The 19,944-nt window shown below is 38.6% G+C and overlaps 1 protein-coding gene across 3 annotated transcripts in view; it reads right to left on the reverse strand.

Annotated features, from left to right (window-relative positions):
- Positions 1-3,902: 3,902 nt before the first annotated feature.
- Positions 3,903-19,944, reverse strand: part of mcf2l2 (MCF.2 cell line derived transforming sequence-like 2) — a gene marked incomplete in the record, with an annotated part of 103,749 nt that continues 87,707 nt past the window's right edge. For 2 of the 3 annotated variants that reach the window (XM_035654038.1, XM_035654036.1), the window contains 3 exon segments: positions 3,903-7,589; positions 9,360-9,433; positions 18,703-18,818. In XM_035654038.1, coding sequence (XP_035509931.1) covers positions 7,498-7,589; positions 9,360-9,433; positions 18,703-18,818 — 282 coding nt within the window. 3 annotated transcript variants of the gene reach the window in all.

Genomic DNA, 19,944 nt, shown 5'->3' on the forward strand with positions numbered 1-19,944 from the left:
TAAATCTGATTCTGATGAAGTCAGTGCCTCACCAGCCATGAACCTCACAGCACGTCACTGCATTGGATCCATTTCCAATTGTTAAATATCTTTCCCATTTCAGATAGCGTTTCAGACCAGTACTTCTGTAGTTTACAACATGACCAAAGGCAATGAGTTGAGATACCTATTTCAGTTTTACATTTGAGAAAACGAGCCGTTAAATGCCTGCGATTAGGGGATATATGTATTCTATGTATAATTGTAAATTGGGATGCTTTTGTTCAAAGACATATAAATATCTAATCGTATTTTCTATTTTCTGTTAGTTCTGTAGTTGTTTTAACTTTTCTAATGCAGGACAAGGCTGTTAATCAGAGAGTGAATAGTCTGGGAAAATAGCTTGTGTTCAGGTCTTCAAACTTTTGATCTTAAATAATAATCTATACTACTATATACTATAACAACAACAATTTCATTTAGTTTTTTTTTTTATAGAAATGCTGAGATAGGCCACAGTTTTCTTACACCCCTTAAAATCAAGAAGGCCTCATGACCCCCTGTGAAGCTTTGGTGACCCCTAGTGGTGTCCCGACCTCCAGGTTGGGAACCACTGGATTAATCCACATTTAGTGAATATTTGGGACAGCAGGATGTAGTGTACCTACTGAGTATACCTACTTATTTGTCAGTCACCATCGGGTATAAACACTTCTAAATTCTCTCTGATGTGCATCATTTAGTAGGGTTCTGCGAACTGAATTTTGTCATAGGATGGCAAAGGCACAACATAGTTGTCCAGTTTTCATGAGTTGATGGAGTAAGGAATAAGGAATACTTCTTTCATCATGGATTCATCCTCTTGGCACCATGAATATCTGTACCAAATTTCTAAATGATGATATTATATTTCTTAATGTAATATACTTTATTTGGTAAATGTATACCGTAAGTTTTATATTAACAGTGTGAAAAATAAGCAAGTGTAAGCATCCTGATTCAAATGGCAGGCTTAACTCATCTCCATGTCAGTGTCTCAGGCCAGACAGACAATCTGGAGCATTTAAGACTTTATAACACATGTCTCCTCTCTTTAAATTATGATTTCATCTGGGGGCAGGGGGAAGCAGACAGAAGAGTTAGCACCAGTCACAGACAGAGAGAATACATTATGCTTTAAGCCTAGTATTAATACCTTGTTCTTTTCCCCTTGATGGGGGAGCAGAGGCCTGGCTGGAACGGTAGTGATGCAGAGGCTCCACTCCGCCATACCTGAGGAGCCATTGATCACTGACAAAAGAACAGAAATACACTGGGGCTTTTCATGATGCCTGTATTTCATCACATATTTCAATGTACAGAAAAGCCATTTACACGTATCATCTTGATAGCCATGTCCACAGCAAAAACAGAGTAAAGATACAGTCTGTCTTTTGTACCTATTCCACCCCCATTTATTTCCCTTTCACTATCCAACTTGCAATAATTACATTTCATTTTAATACACTCTCAAATCATAATAAAACAAGTTGCAACAATGTGCAGAGAGGATTCTTCTTAGACAGAGAGTGAATTCACCGCCTGCTGGCACTGACTTTAATAACATCCCGTTTGAACACCCATCTTTTCTTGACACAAGCCTGGTGTGGGAGATAGAGAACACAGCGAGGTGTTGGAAAAAGATCACATCTCTTCCATTCTCACTGTGCTTTTTCTCTCTCAGGCTTGTGCTTGCTGAGTATGGCAGTCTGTAAGTTTCAATCTTCTGTTCAGCAGATAGAAAGGAGACAATGTTTTCTCACTGTCTTGCAGGGACGTCAAATTCACTGCTACAACACAAGCGAAACATGTTTTCGTCTTGTCCGCGAGGTCGACAATGACAACAGACGCGCAGAGAAAGTCATGGAAGACATGAAGAAATTGTTGTATGATTGCACCTTTGATGACTTGAAAAGATTTGCTCTTGAATGCAAGCAAAAAGAAAGATGGGTTGGCAGCAGCCACATGAATGCTAATAATTTTAGCAGCTTTTGGTTTTTGTGAAGCAGCATGATATTTTCACCACAAGTAATAGTTTTCTAGCTAATCCTGCTGAATGTGGGTCTTTAATTTGTGATACTTTAACATTAAGATGTATGAAGCTCGAGGATACAACGGTGGATATATTAGTAATTTGTACCGTTGAATTATCCTTGAGTTTCTATTAAAGGAAAACAAAGGTGTATTATATCTAGGCTTTCAGTTCTGGTCAACATAACTGTGAAGATAAGTGCTTTTTGGACTACAAAAGGTGTCAGTACAACACTAACCACAACACAAGCCCAACCATTTTAACTAGGACATTTTCTTAGCGTTAAAGGTGGGGTCAGCCAGTACAAAAAAAATCCAGTGTTACACAGTCTCACCAGGAGGTGGCAGTATGCATTAAGACATATAGATGGACAAAAATCAGAAGGACAGGTAGCTAGAAACACAATCAATCGGATGATCAGGCGAGTTGTAAATTACAGCAAGCTGGCCAAAGTTTAAGCAGGAAGTCATCTGTTTACAACTGAGAGTTTGGGTAATTATTTCATTGTTATTTTTGCTTCCAAATTAAGGCTAAATATTGGAAATTTACAACCTGTCTGATTATTTGACTGCATGTGTTTCTTGCCCCATCGGACTTGCATCAAGCTTACTGTTTTCTCAGTGTAGTAGTTATGAGTTATCATTACCAATAGACCTACAGAAATAAAAGCCACTTTGTAATACACAGTTATTTTTACTTTGTCTTTGCTTATTGCTCAGTTAAGTGCACAAGTACCACTTTAACGCAGCGCAAAACAGAATTAGCATTTTTGTTCGTCTCTAAGTCAGTGGGTTTTTTGAATGGGTTTATGGATAGATGCCTTAAATAAGGTCTGTGGTTAACACAAGCTGAAGAGATTTTTACTCCACCTGTGAACTTTGTCGCTTTAATGTGTCTTAAAAGGGGCGCCCAGTTAGCTCAGTCGGTAGAGCTGGCGACCCATGTAGGGAGTTGCTGCAGCGGGCCAAGGTTCGAATCTGACCTTGTTGCCCTTTGCTAACCAATAAAGGCAATAAAAGGCCAAAAAAAAAAAGTGTCTTAAAAAATGAAGTTGTCAGTGACATTAAACATCAGCACACGTTAGTGGTGGTGAAGTTGAAATTATGTGACCATTGTGTAGATCATTTACAGCCTAAAGTTAGCTTTTAACTACTGATCATTCTATTTACACTCCAAAAATCAAGATTATCTTGCTGAATTTTTGCTGAATTTTTGTCAAAGGAACCAGGGCGATGCTGACATCATCCCTGCAGCACTCTATAAAAAAAAGTTTAAGACATGGATCTGATCTTATCTAATTGAACAGCTTGGGTTTAATACCGTTTTGTATTGATTTTGGACTGAAATGAATATACTTTGGATTTTGCCTGTTAAACACAACTTGTAATCTCTAACATCCCTTAAATTTGATGTCAAATTGTTATGCTCTGTTGTTTATTTTTATGAGGATTTGTTAAAAAATCTTACCCCTAAAACCTGACCGGGTATATATAAACTTCAAGTAAACCACTACCAAGCCCATAAACAAACAAAAAGCATCAGTGAGAAGACAGCTTCTGCTGGTGTTCTCACAGGTATGGACATGTATTAGATTACTTTATGGCACAAAACAGTACATGGCGCTGTTCTTCCAGTGCAATCAGAGAAAAATGTTTAAAGATAGTGCAAAGGCAAATGACAAAACCATAAAAAAAATATTTTGTCCTGTTCAGAAAACTTTATCATAACGTCTTCATTTTATCTGGTTAGCTCACCTGGTTAATACATAGTGGCTGATATCAAAGGTTGTCGATTATATGTAGTCTTCTTGCTCTGGTACGAACATTGCTTTTTTCAACAGGAAACAACAGTCTATAAGAAATGTGGTTTTAATTTGAAATCTAGCACGGATGGATCAGATCGGACTCTTTCATGCATTATAAAAGGACCAGTGTGTAGGATTTAGTGACATCTAGTGGTGAAGTTGCAGATCGCAACCAACTGAAACACCTCGATTCAACCAAGCAGGTAGTTGTTCTAGGATACTGTAGAAACATGGCGGACTCCATACAAAAATGCCTCATTCTAAGGTAAAGAAAACAATTCTAATTTTCAGGTGATTATACACTAATGAAAACATACCTATGAATATTATCTTCCATTTCGGCCAATAGATCCTTCTAAATGTTACACACTGGACCTTTAAATTTAAAATAACGGACTAAGTTTAATATACAAAAACAGAAAAACAGCGTGACAAAATTCATACTGTAAATGCATATTATAACAATGAACCAATATGTACATTACAATGACAGATTGTACAATATACAAACTTGATACATTTTATAATATAGTAAAATGGCAATTAAATTGCAGCAGGATGCAGTACAATATAAATATTTCCTTTCCAAAGATACAATATTTTTCATTTAACATTTGATAAACAAAATATACAGCATGTTCATGAGGAGTGTATTTCTTTACAACCAAACTAATATCAATGATATGATCTTTAATAGAGTTTGGCCTTCTGTTCCAGATCGTAACCCAGTTACAGTGTTAAAATATCTTTCTATCAATCCATCTATTCCATCCATCCATCCACCTATTCTTCTATGGATCATCCATCCATCCACCTATCCTTCCATGCATCATCCATCCATCCAACCATGCATCCGTATAACTACCCTGATCATCATCTATTCTTCCAGCCACCACCTACCAGTCTACTTATCCATCCATCCATCCATCCATCATCCATTCATTCTTTTTTTACTTGCTTATTATGGTCAGACTGCTGAAACTCTGACTGATCCCAGTTACTTACTGTAGCTTTCTAACACAGTAACTAAGTTTTACATTCTGAGATGTGTTCATTCATCAGGTGAATATTTAGCCTTTTGATATACTTTTGGTTTCAACTTTCCATTTCCAATAAGTTACAGGTAACATAAAAAAGGAGCTGTCATCTAAACTGTTTCAAATAGGAAATGTTTGGGCTCCTTCCTGTGACATGCCATCTATTTTTAAATACAGTGGTGCTATTTCAGATTTCTCAGCGAATAGTTCTGTCAGTAGAAATGCAATACAATGCCGGATAAAAACTGGTGTACAACAATACAGCAGTCATACAGAAAATTGATCTTTACCCCCCAAAATATGCAATATTAGACTAACATTCATGTTTATTTACATTTACTGATATGTCCTCCTGGCCCCTTCCATGAATGAACGTTGAGTGTACAGTGCTATTTTCCTCTCTGAAAAGGTGAAACCACACCGCTGATGTTAGGAAACAGCCCAGGTGCTACCTGCTAAAAAAAAGCATTTCCCTGAAAAATCAATTGCAGCAAAATAGCCAAACAGTTCCCTGACTTTTCCCACCACAGATGGTATTTCACTTTAGAAAAAAAGGAGATGATCTGTCAAAGAAATGCTTTTCAGGCTACCTGGCTTATGATGGCGATGCTCACAAATTACTAACAAATCTTAATATCTCAGTAACAAAAACAGTGGTGTCAGCGCTTCGACATCAAAAGACTCATGAATCTGATAACGCTGTTGCAGAGCTAAACTATTGCTTGGTTTCAGCAAAACAACCCGGCGCTCAGATCCGCAAAGGAATTTCAAGGTTACAATACAATCAATCTGGTCTCTGATTGAGTATGTGTCTGAACACTAGCTAGCCATGAGCCGCTATATGGAAATGGAGATATACATTGGAGACAAATTGGCAGGACATGAATAGATCTGTATGTATGAATTAATACACTATTCTCAATATGATCAAACTCAAAATGGTAAATGCACATTCGGCAGCATTCTTGCAAACTCATCTGGGTTTCTGATTGACCGGGTGGCACCTTTGAGTTATTGTACATGAAGTATTTACATGCACACAAATCAGAAACACAATGCTGAAATGTAAAAATCCCATTATGTAGAGATGAGTCCAAGTAGCATAACATGTCACAGAGATAAATCTGTTTCCTTTACACCACCAGCCCATTCATCTAAAGAAGAGAAGCGCTGCAGTAACGCTTAATTTCCATCAAAAGCTATCTGGCTTCTTCTGTTTACTATTCACTGTGCATGTGTAAAAAATACACTGGAAAACACAAAATGATTGATTTATTTTCTCACATGCATCTTGTGCAGAAATGTATCTGTCATTAGCTGATCAATTCTTTTAGAATTGGGTTTTCTTAATTGTTGCACTTTTTTTAAAGCTGCACCAATCATTATATTTTATATGAACAATGAGTCATGACTGCGTGTGTAAGTAAGTAATGTGTAAGGGGTTGCTCCTAGTGACCAGTGAAATGCTATGTGGACACTTACATGTAGCCATATTAACTTTACAAGACAGTTTCTGCTCCCCATGAAAGTGACAAAGAATAGTGTTATATATTCCTATTTCACCTATACTGTTGTCATGTTTGCAATAGATTCAAATGTTCGACCACAGACACAATTTGTGTTAATTCTTATGGAACATGAAAGGATCTCTAATGAATATATAAGTTTCTGTGCAAAACAAAACATTCTATCTGTATAATACCTGTGAGGATGTAACACAACTTTTTTTCCAGAGTGAACCATATGTAAAATAAGCATTTTTTCCCCTTCAGTGCAGAACAACTGGGTTATAAATTCAAATATGAGAAGGAGATATATCTTAACCTCTTATACATACTTATAATTTATACAGATAATTTGCCAGACTGCAGGGTGAGAGAAGGGGCATGTTGAGATAATACATCTGGTGTAACGTAATGACATTATGTGGGGCTCTACCAGGACGGAGAAAGGCAAGCAAGACAACTTCTAGGTTCTTATGATGGCCACAGCTACTGTGAAGTGTCTGTATTCTGAACCCGAAAAGTCAAAGCAGCTAAAGCGTGTCAGCGGAGGCAGAACCTGGTCTGAAAAGAGTTTTGCTTCAGAGTAGCATAGCAGCAAAACAAGGCACCTTGCCAAAGCCTGCTAACAACCAGCACATGGAATTGCTAATTTATCCCTATCCAAGTCAGAATTTGGATTTAAGTTTTCAGGTGTCCAGCCCAACCACTTGGGAATTGCATTTTCTACAGTATGTAATCTGAACTCATCCAACTTTGGATATGAAGTTCAGTGTCCACATCCATGCGGTCTTCAGTTCTCCACCGAATTTAAAGTCTTATCTGGTTTTCCCACTGCGGCATTCAGGCATGTTAAGGTTCCAGCTTTTTCCAGAAGCTTCATCGAGAACCTTCGATGATTCAGACATGAAAAAAACTGCAGTTGAAAAAAGGATAGCAGGCCATATTTGTAGTACAACATGAAGAACTACAAGTAGAAAACTAATAGTCGTTGAAGTCCAGCTTAGGAAATTACAGTTGAAAAAACACTGTTATCAGTCATTGTTTGCAATCCAACAAAAATGTTTGCAGTCCAACATAATGAACTACAATAGTAAGCCATGTTTATCTGCTGTCCTGAGACATGTCTCCCCATGTACTGGCTTCATTTTCATCCGAGTCAGAGAGTGCTGCTGTACACAGGTCACTGAAGATATCTGGAAAAACAAGAAAGATTAAAGTCAGATTCAACTTTAAATACAATCTTATTATATATTATACAAAACAAGCATGGGGCGATATGTGCAAACTGTGGCATTCAAACACAGCATTTAAAAATAGGAATGCACAGCCTGGGCCGCAGTGCCAATAAAACATAACCAAGCACCAAACAACGCCGCTTTAATAGGAGTGTAAAACAAGGGGACATAATAGTGAGGCGTTCAATATCTGCAACAATATCAGCAAGGAGAGTGCATAAAGTATTATAGGGAAGGCAGACACAAGCAATCAACGAAGACAGGTGAAGAGGGCTTTTTGTAAATGGGCCCCACTTAGCCAAAAGACTGAAGGTCAACTGCTAGAGCGTGGAGTTCTGTCCTCTTCAAGTGTGAAAAAAACAACTCAGAAACAGAAGGAAGAGATAAAAGGAGGGGAAAAGGAGGGCAAGTGAGGAGAAGGGAAGGGATAGTTGTTTTGAAGAGGGGCGGACAGAGCTCCGTAACAAAACAAGCAAGGCCACGACAAACACTTCAAGGGCCAGCCTTCAAGCCGGCATGAAAGGGAGGAGATGGTGGAGAGATGGATCGAGGCCAGAGGGGACATTGAAGCGAGAGAACAGAGAGGGAGAGAAAGAGCCCAGGAGTGGCTGTCCTTTGAGAAAAAGTATTTTGTGGCACCAAACCATGAACTTCAACACAGTATTGGGAAATACAGTCTGTGCTCAAGTTTCAAATAAGGTTCAGATTGATATCAATGGTGTGTGTATTTAGAGCTCTCAGTTTTCTAAAGAGTTGTGAAGTGAGTACTTCTCCCCTCAGTAAATTCCTGTTTTAAAGTTGGAAACTGTTTGGAAAAAGGCTATATGTGTCTGGGCCATGTTCAAGTTAAAACAAGCTATCGAGTTGCTCTTTTACCATACTATAGGGCCACCGGTTTGAATTTTTCCAACTGTGAAATGACCAGTATGCCGTAGCTGATAGCTCTAAATACCCATAGCGGAAGCCACCTTTGCTATGGAGAAGAAGCCAGTGAGAGGTGCAAATCAGAGCTTTATTGTTACAGTTGGAATCAAAACACTGGCGTAGTTGCCAGATTAAGTTAAACTGGCAATTTTTTCATGAGGTTTCTGTAAAACCTAATCTTTAGCTTCAGCTCGCTGTTAGAGCATTCTCGCAGAGCTTGCAGAGTTCTCACAGAGCTCGTAGAGTTCAACGTTGAATAATTAGATGTTTCTTATGACTCCTTGGGAGTTGCACTTTACTACACCATAGGGTACCTTATGTCAACCTTGATGTGTCAAAAATATTTCTTGAGCACACATTTTTTCAAAATGACTAATCAAGACACGTTTCATATACATATATATCCTATGTCACTAAGGTCCTAAATCTTGGCCTCAAAATACTTTTTTCTTCCTACATCCACTCCCAGCATCTATAAATGAGAAATCATGGGAAGAGTGTTAGAGGGAATGTGCTGCAATCAGTGACATCATGCTCTGATTATTCAAAGCTCTTCCATCCCCAGCCGCTCCATCCTTCCATCCAACCTGAATCCTATCCAACAGTCCCTCCCTCTCCCAGAGCAGCGGCCCACCCAATCCCTCCCAATCCCTCCTGGCCCAACTGCCGAATGAGAGAGTGAGGGAGCAAATGACGAAGTAGGAGTCAAGGAGGGGAGGGAGGACTGGGTGGGTGAGTAAGTGTGCTACAGCAAGGCTGCCAGTGGTTAGTCAGAAGTAGCAGTGTTGTTACTTAATGAGTGACCTCCTTCAGATGCTGTTTGAAGTATATTGGACGGGACCAGCCCCGTCTCCTCTGTTAAAAGGTTCTTGACTAGCCTAGAACATGAAACACAATGCAGGGGAGGGTCTTCACTCGCTCACAGGTGGAAAGTAAATACAGTCACACTTTATTCTAAAGGTCCCATGTTACGTTACGTTATTTCTTAGAAAGGCATTGCTATATTGCTATGTAACAGTAACTGTTTAACCAAAGTACCCTTTTTTTAATAACAAAAAATATGAGAAAGGAAGCTCATGATCAAAATGTCAAAACATACCATACTGTACACATTCTATAATAATTCAAGAAGCAAAAATAATCAATGATGGTGAATTCTCAAAAATAGTCTAATATGGAATAAGTATATAAAAAGGTTGTCCCTTTTCTCCTCACCTATAAGTCTTTATCACAGCAGCCACTTTGACATGAAATAGTAGGGTAAACACAGCTGTTTCCAATGATACTAATTAAGGCCCTGTCCCATTCAGTGTAGCAGAGCAGAGCCAACATGCACAATAGCAGCACCCTGACTCAGAATAAACTGAATAGAACAGCACATGAATTAATATCATTGGTAACATAATTAGTATCAAAGTAAATATTTAGTAGCATTGGTGTACTCAAATGGCTGCTGTGAATAAAAAGTTTTTTAATCTATACATTTACTGGACACAAGTACAAACAAAATAGAGGATACTTAAGAAATGTACTGATTTTCAATGGTAGCTGTGAAATGTTACAAATAGCACAAAGTAAATATTTAGTACCATTGGTGTACGTTCAAATGGCTCTGTCTGAAAAGGTCTTTGTAATTATTGACATTTGGACAGCAAGTACAAAACAAATAGAGGAACCTACTCTAAATAATTATGTGTAACTGATCTCAATGATATGCGTGAATTACAATAGCACCAAAGTAAACGTTTCAAGTTGTACATGAAAAAAGATAACATTCTCCTTCTGTATGTTAAAAAATGGCCACAACAATGATTGTGAAAACAGTTAAAAGTGCTCTCCCAGTTACTGCTTACCACAATTCAAAAATGTATCTGAAAAGGCATCAGGTGAACAGATAAACCAACATGCTGGCAGATGTAGGCAAACTAAACAAAACCCTCTCTACAAGAATTGATTTTGTTGTATAAAGTTAACTAATCATAAATGATGCAACAAAAAAATGGCCAACAAAACTCCCAAATAGTCCCAAATCAATCAGTCGATCAGAGAAAGATAAACAATATGCTTAAAGGACCAGCGTGTAGGAATAGTGCAATTTGTATGTAATTGCAGATGCAACTCTGTCGCTCACCTTCTCCTTCCAGAGCCAAAGTAAATTTATGGCGGCCACGAAAACCACAATCACGTCTAAATCTAAGAAAGCCAGGATTGTTTGCTGTTGTTGTTCGCTATTATAAGGAACGACTGTGTTTATACTAAGAAAATTTACCTATGATATTAAATTCAATTCGCCAACAAGATCCTTCCAAAATGTCGCAAACTGGAACAGTTCTTGTTAAAAGTTGTAATAACTGAAGAACAACAAAAACACACTTCCAATTAAGCTTTTGATTGTCACCTCTCTAAAAATAAGCCCTGCAACAGGCTCTTAAACCGAGGAAGACTCTGAAGCACATATCAATGTATGTGACTAAAACACATCAAACCCTCCAAACCCCAAATCCACTGGAACACGGCAGGCTGGAGCTGATCGTGCCGTCCAAGCAATGCTCTAAAATGTCAACCAAGAAGTAGCGTGCGCATTCCCTGACGGAAGCAACCCACTTGAGTTCAAGGCAGGCCACAGATGCAGTATGCAGGGAAAGTCAAGACACAGAAACGGCATTAAGAAATCCGCTAAGTTTTCCCAAATAAGCAGTACCATGTGCAAGGGACTCCAGATGAATTTCTTGCACATGCAAACATTGTTCCGGGTAAGAGTTTTACTCATCTAATTTTTGGGATCAAACTTATCAATAAGGAGGCAAACAAGGTGGGGTAAATTACAGTTATCAGCCTTGATACACTGATACCCTGGATGCATTGCATTGCCAAGAAATATTGTTAAATTGAGACATTCACAAGTTAGCATATCATACATTGATGTCATAAAAATACTTTTTTCAAAACATTCGCAAAATATTTGAAATTAGGTAAATACAGATGCTGGTCATGGAAACAAAACCGTTAATCGTAAGGCAACTAAAAACATGTTGAAGGTAGGTACTACTCTATATAAAAAGGTCAAAATACCCGACCAAAAATACCCCCCAAAATATTTATAAGTTTTTGAAAAATGGCCAAAAACAATCGTTAAATCAACAACCTTTCAATAAGACTATCAATGAAGTTGGGCTTGGGATTCCCATTCTCCCGATTGGTGTGTTGTGGGTTTGTAATCCAAAGCTCTGCAAAACCAATTATTGCCCACATAATAAAAGACGTTTTGTCCAATCTCACCTAAAAACTGACAGAAATCCACCCCATGAAGGGCCCTCATTTTAAACTGTCTAAAAAACAGGTCACAAACATTTCCCTTTTGTTTAAGAAACATAAGGACCAGTTGTTAACTTATTCAACTCTCCAGAAAGAACGTATTCCTCTGGTTGAGGTTGTGAATGGTTAAGTTAGCCACAAGATACTGTGCTTCAGGTTTCTTCCTCGTTCAGGAGGCTGTCAGGTAATTTTAGGAGAGAAATGACATCAAACTTAATGATGGAAGTGTGTTGGTTTTCTTCAGGTATAAGTAACAACTTTACAAGCAAACATTCCCCAGTGCTAACATTTAGGAGGATCTGTGGCAGAAATGAATTAATATTCATAGTAACTTATTCATTAGATATACAAACACAGTGTCTCATAGCCGACAACAACATATTGGCACTAGACCCAAACTGTGACCTGATGAATCATCTAATAAGAAGGTCATTCTCAATTCTCAGGCTGGTATGATTTCATCTCGTGAAAAACAGAAACATAGAGTCTGCACACTGGACAATGCTCCCATGAACATTTGAGTGGAGCTGGGGGTAACTTCTGGGGCTCTAGCCCCAAATGTTTTTTAAATAACTTCAACTTTGGCTCATTTGTCCTCAGCCTCTCTAACTGGAGAGTTATTTCTGGGGAAATATCGTCATCTACACTATCATTGCATGGATTCACATTCATTCTGTGAACTCTACTGCAGCATAGTTTAACAAAAAATGGTTCGAAGATCAGTAATGCTACTTACACCAAATTCCTACCCTATATGTTAGGTAACTTAAAAACGACAGACAATTTTTTCCTCTTTGTTTTTCAGAATGATAAACACAGAGAACAAATGGATACAAAATAGAATGCAGGTTCTGCAGGATAATGTACGGATTTTCAGGCATTCTGTTATCTCAACAGGATTGAAAAAAGTCTGTTTTGCCATTAATTGCAAACAAATCTTGCCAGGGTACCATGCACCCAGACTCCTCTAGGTTTGGGCTAAGCCCTGCATGTTTACAACGTCTGGCTCCACCCTTGGTGTGACATTTCATAATGATTTCACATGAATTTTGGTATTATTTTGTCAACTTTTTGTATGATTTTATCTCTTAATTCTGTCAGCAGCAGCAGCAACTGGCCCAGACTGGAACAAGCTCTGTCCAACCCTGTGTCATCAGCCATGATTATCGAATCATAACTGTAATCTGCCACTTTTTCTAGCTGAGCCACCAGCACGTTTCTACTTTCTGAAAAGTTGACTCCGAGGACGTAGGAAGTCGCTTCAAGACTCTGGCATCACACATCGGAGTGCAGTAATTCCCTCTTTATTCTGCTCATACTGTGACTTAGTGTTGACAGGATGTGGTCGGATGTGCTAATGTGTTCTAAGCCCTTATACAAATACGCCACACACTGCCAACAGCAAGCCCGCAGGGGCTGGGATAGGGACAGTGTGTGTGTTGTGGGTGTGAAATGAAAGCCTAAATCTGGAAAGGTGCAACACGCTCTACATTAGCAAGCATATTACTGCTTGTATTGGAAAAAGTGACTATCAGCAATGTGCACGCACACTTGTCGTGCAAGTTGATTCATACATACAAAAAAAGCAACTAATGCATGCAAACACAAATGAATGAACACACACCCATGCACATGCACACATTAGGGTATACGATCCACACAGCAGCATCATCAGTCACATTGTGTAAAGTTCTATACAGCTGCACATTAACTTTGATCCACCAAAAAAGCTAAAGCAAAAAGGGAAGGACTTATGAATTCTTCATTTTCCATAAGTGTGAGTGAGACCTTTTAGCGGCAAAAACCCATAGATGCAGACGACAGGAGTCGGTTTTAAGGACTGAAATATGCATGAGCTGATGAAAAATGAGTATATTCAAAGCTAGTGGAGCTTTTATCTAGCAGAGTATTAGTCACTTCCAAATGCAGAGAGCATGCATGAGACCAAAACACTCTTTCAGTGGTCGATTCCAGAGGCTTTCTCCATAAAGGCAGTAGCCTCTGTTGCTCTGGCGGCGAAAGGATAGATGGTGGTGGTGCAGTGAATAAAACAGAGATTTATTATTCATCTGAAGCCATTGTGTTTCCAGCCGCTTCTCTTGATTTGGCAATAGACCATTAGTCACACGTTTTGTTGTTGTATCTCCCATTGCTTCATCAGGGTAATGTTATATTGAATGAAATTTTAATTCCAAACGAGCCACACTGAGCCTTTAATCCTTGTAGAGAGAGAACAGGGCAGCAGAGGAGCAGCTGTTGCACTAGTCTCATTTCCTTTTCTCTGGCTTGGTTGATTAATGTGGACCAAAGTCGAGATAGACTTCTAACCAGGGAAGCCATGGTATGGGTAATGATTACAGATAGCAGCAGATGAAGTGGGGGGAGGCTTTCCTTATGCTAAACTACATAATATCATCAACACTGATACAGCTAACATAATCCAACAGAGCAGCTCTGCATCAAATGCTGCCTTTTTGAAGCTTAATGTTCGATTTTTCTTGATACTCTGTCAAAGAGGATGGATTCAACTCAATATCTGGGGCTGAAGTTTATGGCGTTGTTGTATTGTACTGCATTATGTTGTAAGGTCCATCCATCCATTTTCTATATCCGTTTATGCTCTTCAGGGTCGTGGGAGGCTGGAGCCCGGCATGTATTAGGCTAGATGCAGGGTACACTTTGGATGGGTTAGCAGTGTGTTACAGGGTATGAGAACATTTAGAACAATCATATCACTGGCATGTGCGGATACTGTAAGGTACTCACGTTCATTTGTCCAGGTTTATATACAAGGTTGAGAATTATTATTACTAGGTCTGATACAAAACATGAGTTTCAGTATGATATCAAATTATATTTTTTTATGGATCTACTGGGTACCTGGGTACAGATACACAGAGGTACCTTTACAGGCACATAATGGATACATACAGAAGCTTTTAATCTACTATGTAACCACCAAGTATTTTGGGAAACTGGAAGCAAAAATAAGCTCAGGGTTTATTGTAACTACATTGAAACACATTAGCCAGCCTATTAGGGGGTCAGTGGTTCATAATATCTCCAAATAGAGCTAATTTACCAAGAACCAAAACAGACAAAGTAAAAAATACATCCGCACAATGTACTGTGACCTACAAAAACAGTCCTGTGATGACACAGAGGTGTTTTTTCAAATCTATACTTACTGTTGTAGTTGTAGTCAGAGGTAATTAAGTAGCCATTTTGGATTAATGAGGTCCTTCATATATATATTACAATACTGTTTGCACTCTGTAATGTCTTTATAACTTCTCATCAACCCTAAATCCAGCCTCTCTCTGCTCAAACTCTCCATCTGCATCAGCCTTGAACACAGTAACTCATTAGTACATAAGTTATAATTTGAAGAAACAATTATATTGTTTGGTTGGTTTCCTTTCTATTGTTCTGTTATTGCGTTAGACGTATTTATTTATTATATTCTTCTGCATACTTGATGCTGTGTGCATTTAAATGTAAAGCACCATGAGTTTGCTTATCACGTAATAAATAAATAATATTGTCCTGAATGAAAGGTAGTAATAAAGTTTAGCGGAGGATAAAATATAGCCTGTGCAGTGTAGGGGACTATCATTTAAATTCAGGTCATTTATGTTTAGGTTGCTTAAAATGCCTGGAATTATAGTGCCAGAGTAAATAAATGAAAGTCCAATTCCAGCCCTTAATATAGGGGTTGTGAGAAACAGAAAAAGAGACTGGGTTTGCTTCGATTGCACTTTTATCTAGAATGTAAACACAGTTTGACACCCTGAGGAAAGTGACATTATTGCCCCCAGCTGAGCCTGACAGACAAGAATCCTTCTGTAATTCTTCCCCAAACAGCTTGACTGATCTTTATAGATTGCGTTGGGGCAATGGTTGGGTTCGGGTCTGTCCATCCAAACAAATTTCCCATTCATTTACATGTTATGTTTAATTTAAGTTATAATCATCTACATATATAAAAATGGATGGCATGACAGATCTCCAAAAGTAAAGCCAAATCATCTCGATGGTCCCCTAGTGGTTGACTGCAGCATAGGTCATAAAGCCTGTTTTGCCTAATATTTAAGTGGATGAAAAAGATCAACTAATTTTATCATTAGTGAAAACCAAAAGAAACAATGTTACTGCTATGTCACAACTGTATAGAGCCCCTAGGTAAAAAGAAATATTTAAGAAAATTTAATAAAAAAAGGAAAACCCAATCGCACTTCCGGGTCACTGTTTGGGAAACAGCAAATCCTGTGCAATGGAAAAGTTATTTGGCCTCAAATATAAAGAAATTAGGTCTGTGCTCAGTTCTAGGCATGGTTGTCAAATAAGTAAAAGACAGCTGAAGAGGATGCTTCATGCAAGGGGATATTCTTGACAGAAAACATACTCAAGTCTAGCTAATTGATTTCTCTATTTTGGCATACATCCAGCAAGTGTCATATTGCAACATTGACCAGCCACTGTGCAGATGGTTTGACATTGAAAATTCATCTTGAATCAGGCATACGGCTCTGAATCTAATCACAGTTGTAAGGACAGATAAACAGAGTAAGGGTAGACAATAAAAAGATTATGAAAACATGTTGCTGTGGGTGTCAAAAAGCCTCAATGTCACAATTTACGCTGGTGTTGCTAGCATTTGTGAATTTCAATTAAAGCTCTGTGGAAATGTGATGGCGCAGAGCCTGCTGCAATCTACAGCATCATTTTAGTGTAAAATGATGCATGAATAAAATGACACAATGATGCATTTTTTTCAATGAACTGATGGCTGGATGATTAGTGCATTCTACATAGGAGGGTGGAAGGTAGCACACAATGCTATTAGGGTCATTTGAGCAGGTTTCTAGTGAAACATTGACACCAATATGGCCCATTGAGCTGTCCCTCAGCAGAAAATGACCATAACACAGCTGCAGGTGGGTGATAGGGCTGCTGATGAATGCCAATGAGTCAGTGATTGCCTCACCAGGTGCTGACTTTTAAAACTTGTCGCCTGTACTTTCTTTTGAAATAACAGCTCAACCACTTACCAGCCACCTACCCTGACAGCGATTACAATTCATCTACTGGCATTTTAGTTGCCCCACAAAAGACTATTTTGCTCTGAGTGACAGATCAGTTTGCAGTGTTTTGCATGATGATGCACCCTCATACGAAGTGTAAACTGTCTTGACGTTCAATAGTGAGCTGTGAGGGAAATCTTAGATGCATGCAGTTGCCCAACTGTTGTTCCAGCTGTTTCAAACCAATGCCAAGAGTAAACTCAAGTTATATTTTCTGCGCATGTATAGCCATGAGCGTCAATTTTTGTAACATGCCCATGTATAAAAAGTTGCTCACAGATGTTTTTGCAGATGTCCACATGCAGCCCGGATTTAAGACCCTGCAGACTTTAAGCGTGCATTGTGCAGTGGGTTTTGTTTTTAAGGCTGCAGGGTTTGATTCTGAATATCTGTACACACAACTGTGGCTGGTACTTAGCCATTTTGTACTTATTATTTGTGTAGCCATGATACAATATGTAATTTGATTGAATGATTTACAGTTTTAATGATTTACAGCGTCTCCGACTAGGACTCTGACTCAGGGGAGGACGAAAACACGGTGGGTTCAGGCAGGAATAGGAGAGGCATGGAGTGAGTTTGTAAGTAACTGTTAACGTTATAGATCATCCACAGTATTGTTAAGTCCGCCAGTATTAGTCTTTGTGAGGCTGGAAGTTATTGTTTTGATTTGAACAAGACTTGTGTGATGTTATTAATAAATATCCTCCCGGGGATTAATAAAGTATTATTGTTAAGGCTTTTTCTGTTATCATTTAACAGGCGGCTGTTGAACAACAACAAAAAAAACAAATTAATATCATAAATGTGCAACAACTAAGAAAATCTTTAGTCAGGAGCCGCCTAATTATAATTATAATCAATTATATAATGGAATCAAAAAAGCTGTATGTCTACACTGCAAATGCAGGTCTAAAATAGCGGTTGCTAGTACTTTATGTGCACTACTACTATTACTTTTCAAGTGGTCATCATACAACTCTTCAACTGGATGATTTTGGGAAATTTGGGGATTTGTAGATGCTACAGCAGATGTTATACTACCTGAAAACTGCCTTTGCCTGCCGCTTACAACTGATGTCTGCCTACACTCATTCTATTTTCATAAGGTAAATGAGACACTACCCTCAGCCAATTATAAGAATCAACTGTGCAGATATTAACAAGCAGAGTTTTCAGCAATGAAATGCTGAGTATACAGAGCCTAAAGAGCAAATCTAAAAGTAGGCAGAAAACATAATGAAAAAAATCATGTAACAAGCAAACTATGGTCCTTTTGTTGCTATGGAGAATGTGCTTCAACAATAGAAGTCTTCTGCAATGAATGCTGAGCCAAAAATATAAACTCCTTAGGAGAACTAAAAAAAAAACAAAAAAACATTGCACAAATAAGAGTGGTAACAGAGAACTTGCATGGCAATTATAGTTTATTGAGGGCACACAGTGGGAATGAGATGCTTAACACAAGTGCCCTAAATAAAGTATAATGCAATGTCAGTTTAGTTTTTGCCTCATTTGTGAGACGCTTGCTCTTGTTGTACTGGGAACAAAGTGGGAAGTTTATGTTCTCGCACCTTTATTTAGGAACAGGACGTGTTTGAACTGGCAGATGGGAACCTGTTTAGCCAAAGACTTCAAATATAGTGATGAATCAGAGGGGGCTGCAACCAAACCGGGGAAACAATGAGCGGGCAGGAACAAGCTGACTGACTTAACACAGTACCATGGTGGAGCCAACTGGAACTCACCAGTGTCCGTTCTCTGCTTCCTCCAGAAACTGGACTAGGTCGCCCGTCTCCAGAGATAAGTCTCGGGTTTCGTTGGAATCATAGGTCAGCTGCACCCGGAAACGACTGGCATCACCCTGCAGGAAGAAACCACAGAGTCAAACTCTGTATGTAGGCAGTTCCATTGTGGATGTGGTTCCAGGTTGGAAAAACGCACAGATTCACTAAACACTGGCACTAACAAATATGGTCCTTTAAGTGAATCCTGGTTAACATGTATTGCCATTACTCTGCCAAATATAATTTGTTAGAAAAACATGCACTGCTCTAACACCACTCTATGATTGCAAATAGACTGTGTTTGTACTCAAACAAGACCAAGAGAGTAGTGACTATCCTCTGGTTAAACAATCTACTGTAGCTGGTTACGTCACATTCATTTCAGTGGTTAGAACCTCCCTCCTTTTGTACGTACAATATCATATTAATATATTAGCCTTAACAATATCATGGCTCATTATTGAGACCTCCGGTATTAAAACATAAGATGTGGAAAAGTGTCAGACACATGTTTCATCAAAATGTAGTGTTTTCTGCTGCTCAACTCATCATTAGGTTGTTGCTACAGGTCGTTAACATTAGTTAGGTTGCCAATCAAAGTCTAGGGTTTTGAAGTATTTGAGTTATGTTACATCAATCAAATAAAAAGATATGAGAGTAGGAAAGAGTATCTGGCTCCATATGGATTTCTCTTGTATTTATTATTATTACCAACAATGATTGTTGATCTTGAAGAAGGCCAGAGGGTTGAAACGTCATCAGCTCAATAAAAGAGAAATGCATATGGAGCCAGAGTGTGCAACACTTTCTTTCCTACTTCAGTTTCCAGTGATCAGCACCTCTTGGTGTGCGTCACAGTAGTGACTAAAATGTTGAAAGCAAAATGTGAATGGCCTTGCTAAAGCGGCAATAATTAGGTTTTCTGTGGGTGCTGAACTCCACACACATTTGAGTCAATTTGAGTAATACAAGTGCAATGCAACTGCATTTTTTCATTGATTTCAAAGGGAATCCGACCTGATGGCAGGCATTTCGTATAACTATATAGAAATAGCTGATGGCCTTGTTTGTTTATGGAGGTCAAATAGAGCTACAGCAATTAGGAGTATGGTATCAGTATACGTCATAAGCACGCATTGACAGTATTTGTGTAATTACTCTCACTGCCACAAGGGGTAGACAAAAGTTCTGCACTGCAGGTTT

Source organism: Morone saxatilis, unplaced genomic scaffold (genome assembly GCF_004916995.1).
Source record: "Morone saxatilis isolate NCDOM2014 unplaced genomic scaffold, NCSU_SB_2.0 Contig12, whole genome shotgun sequence".
In the NCBI taxonomy this organism is placed as follows: Eukaryota; Metazoa; Chordata; class Actinopteri; family Moronidae; genus Morone; species Morone saxatilis.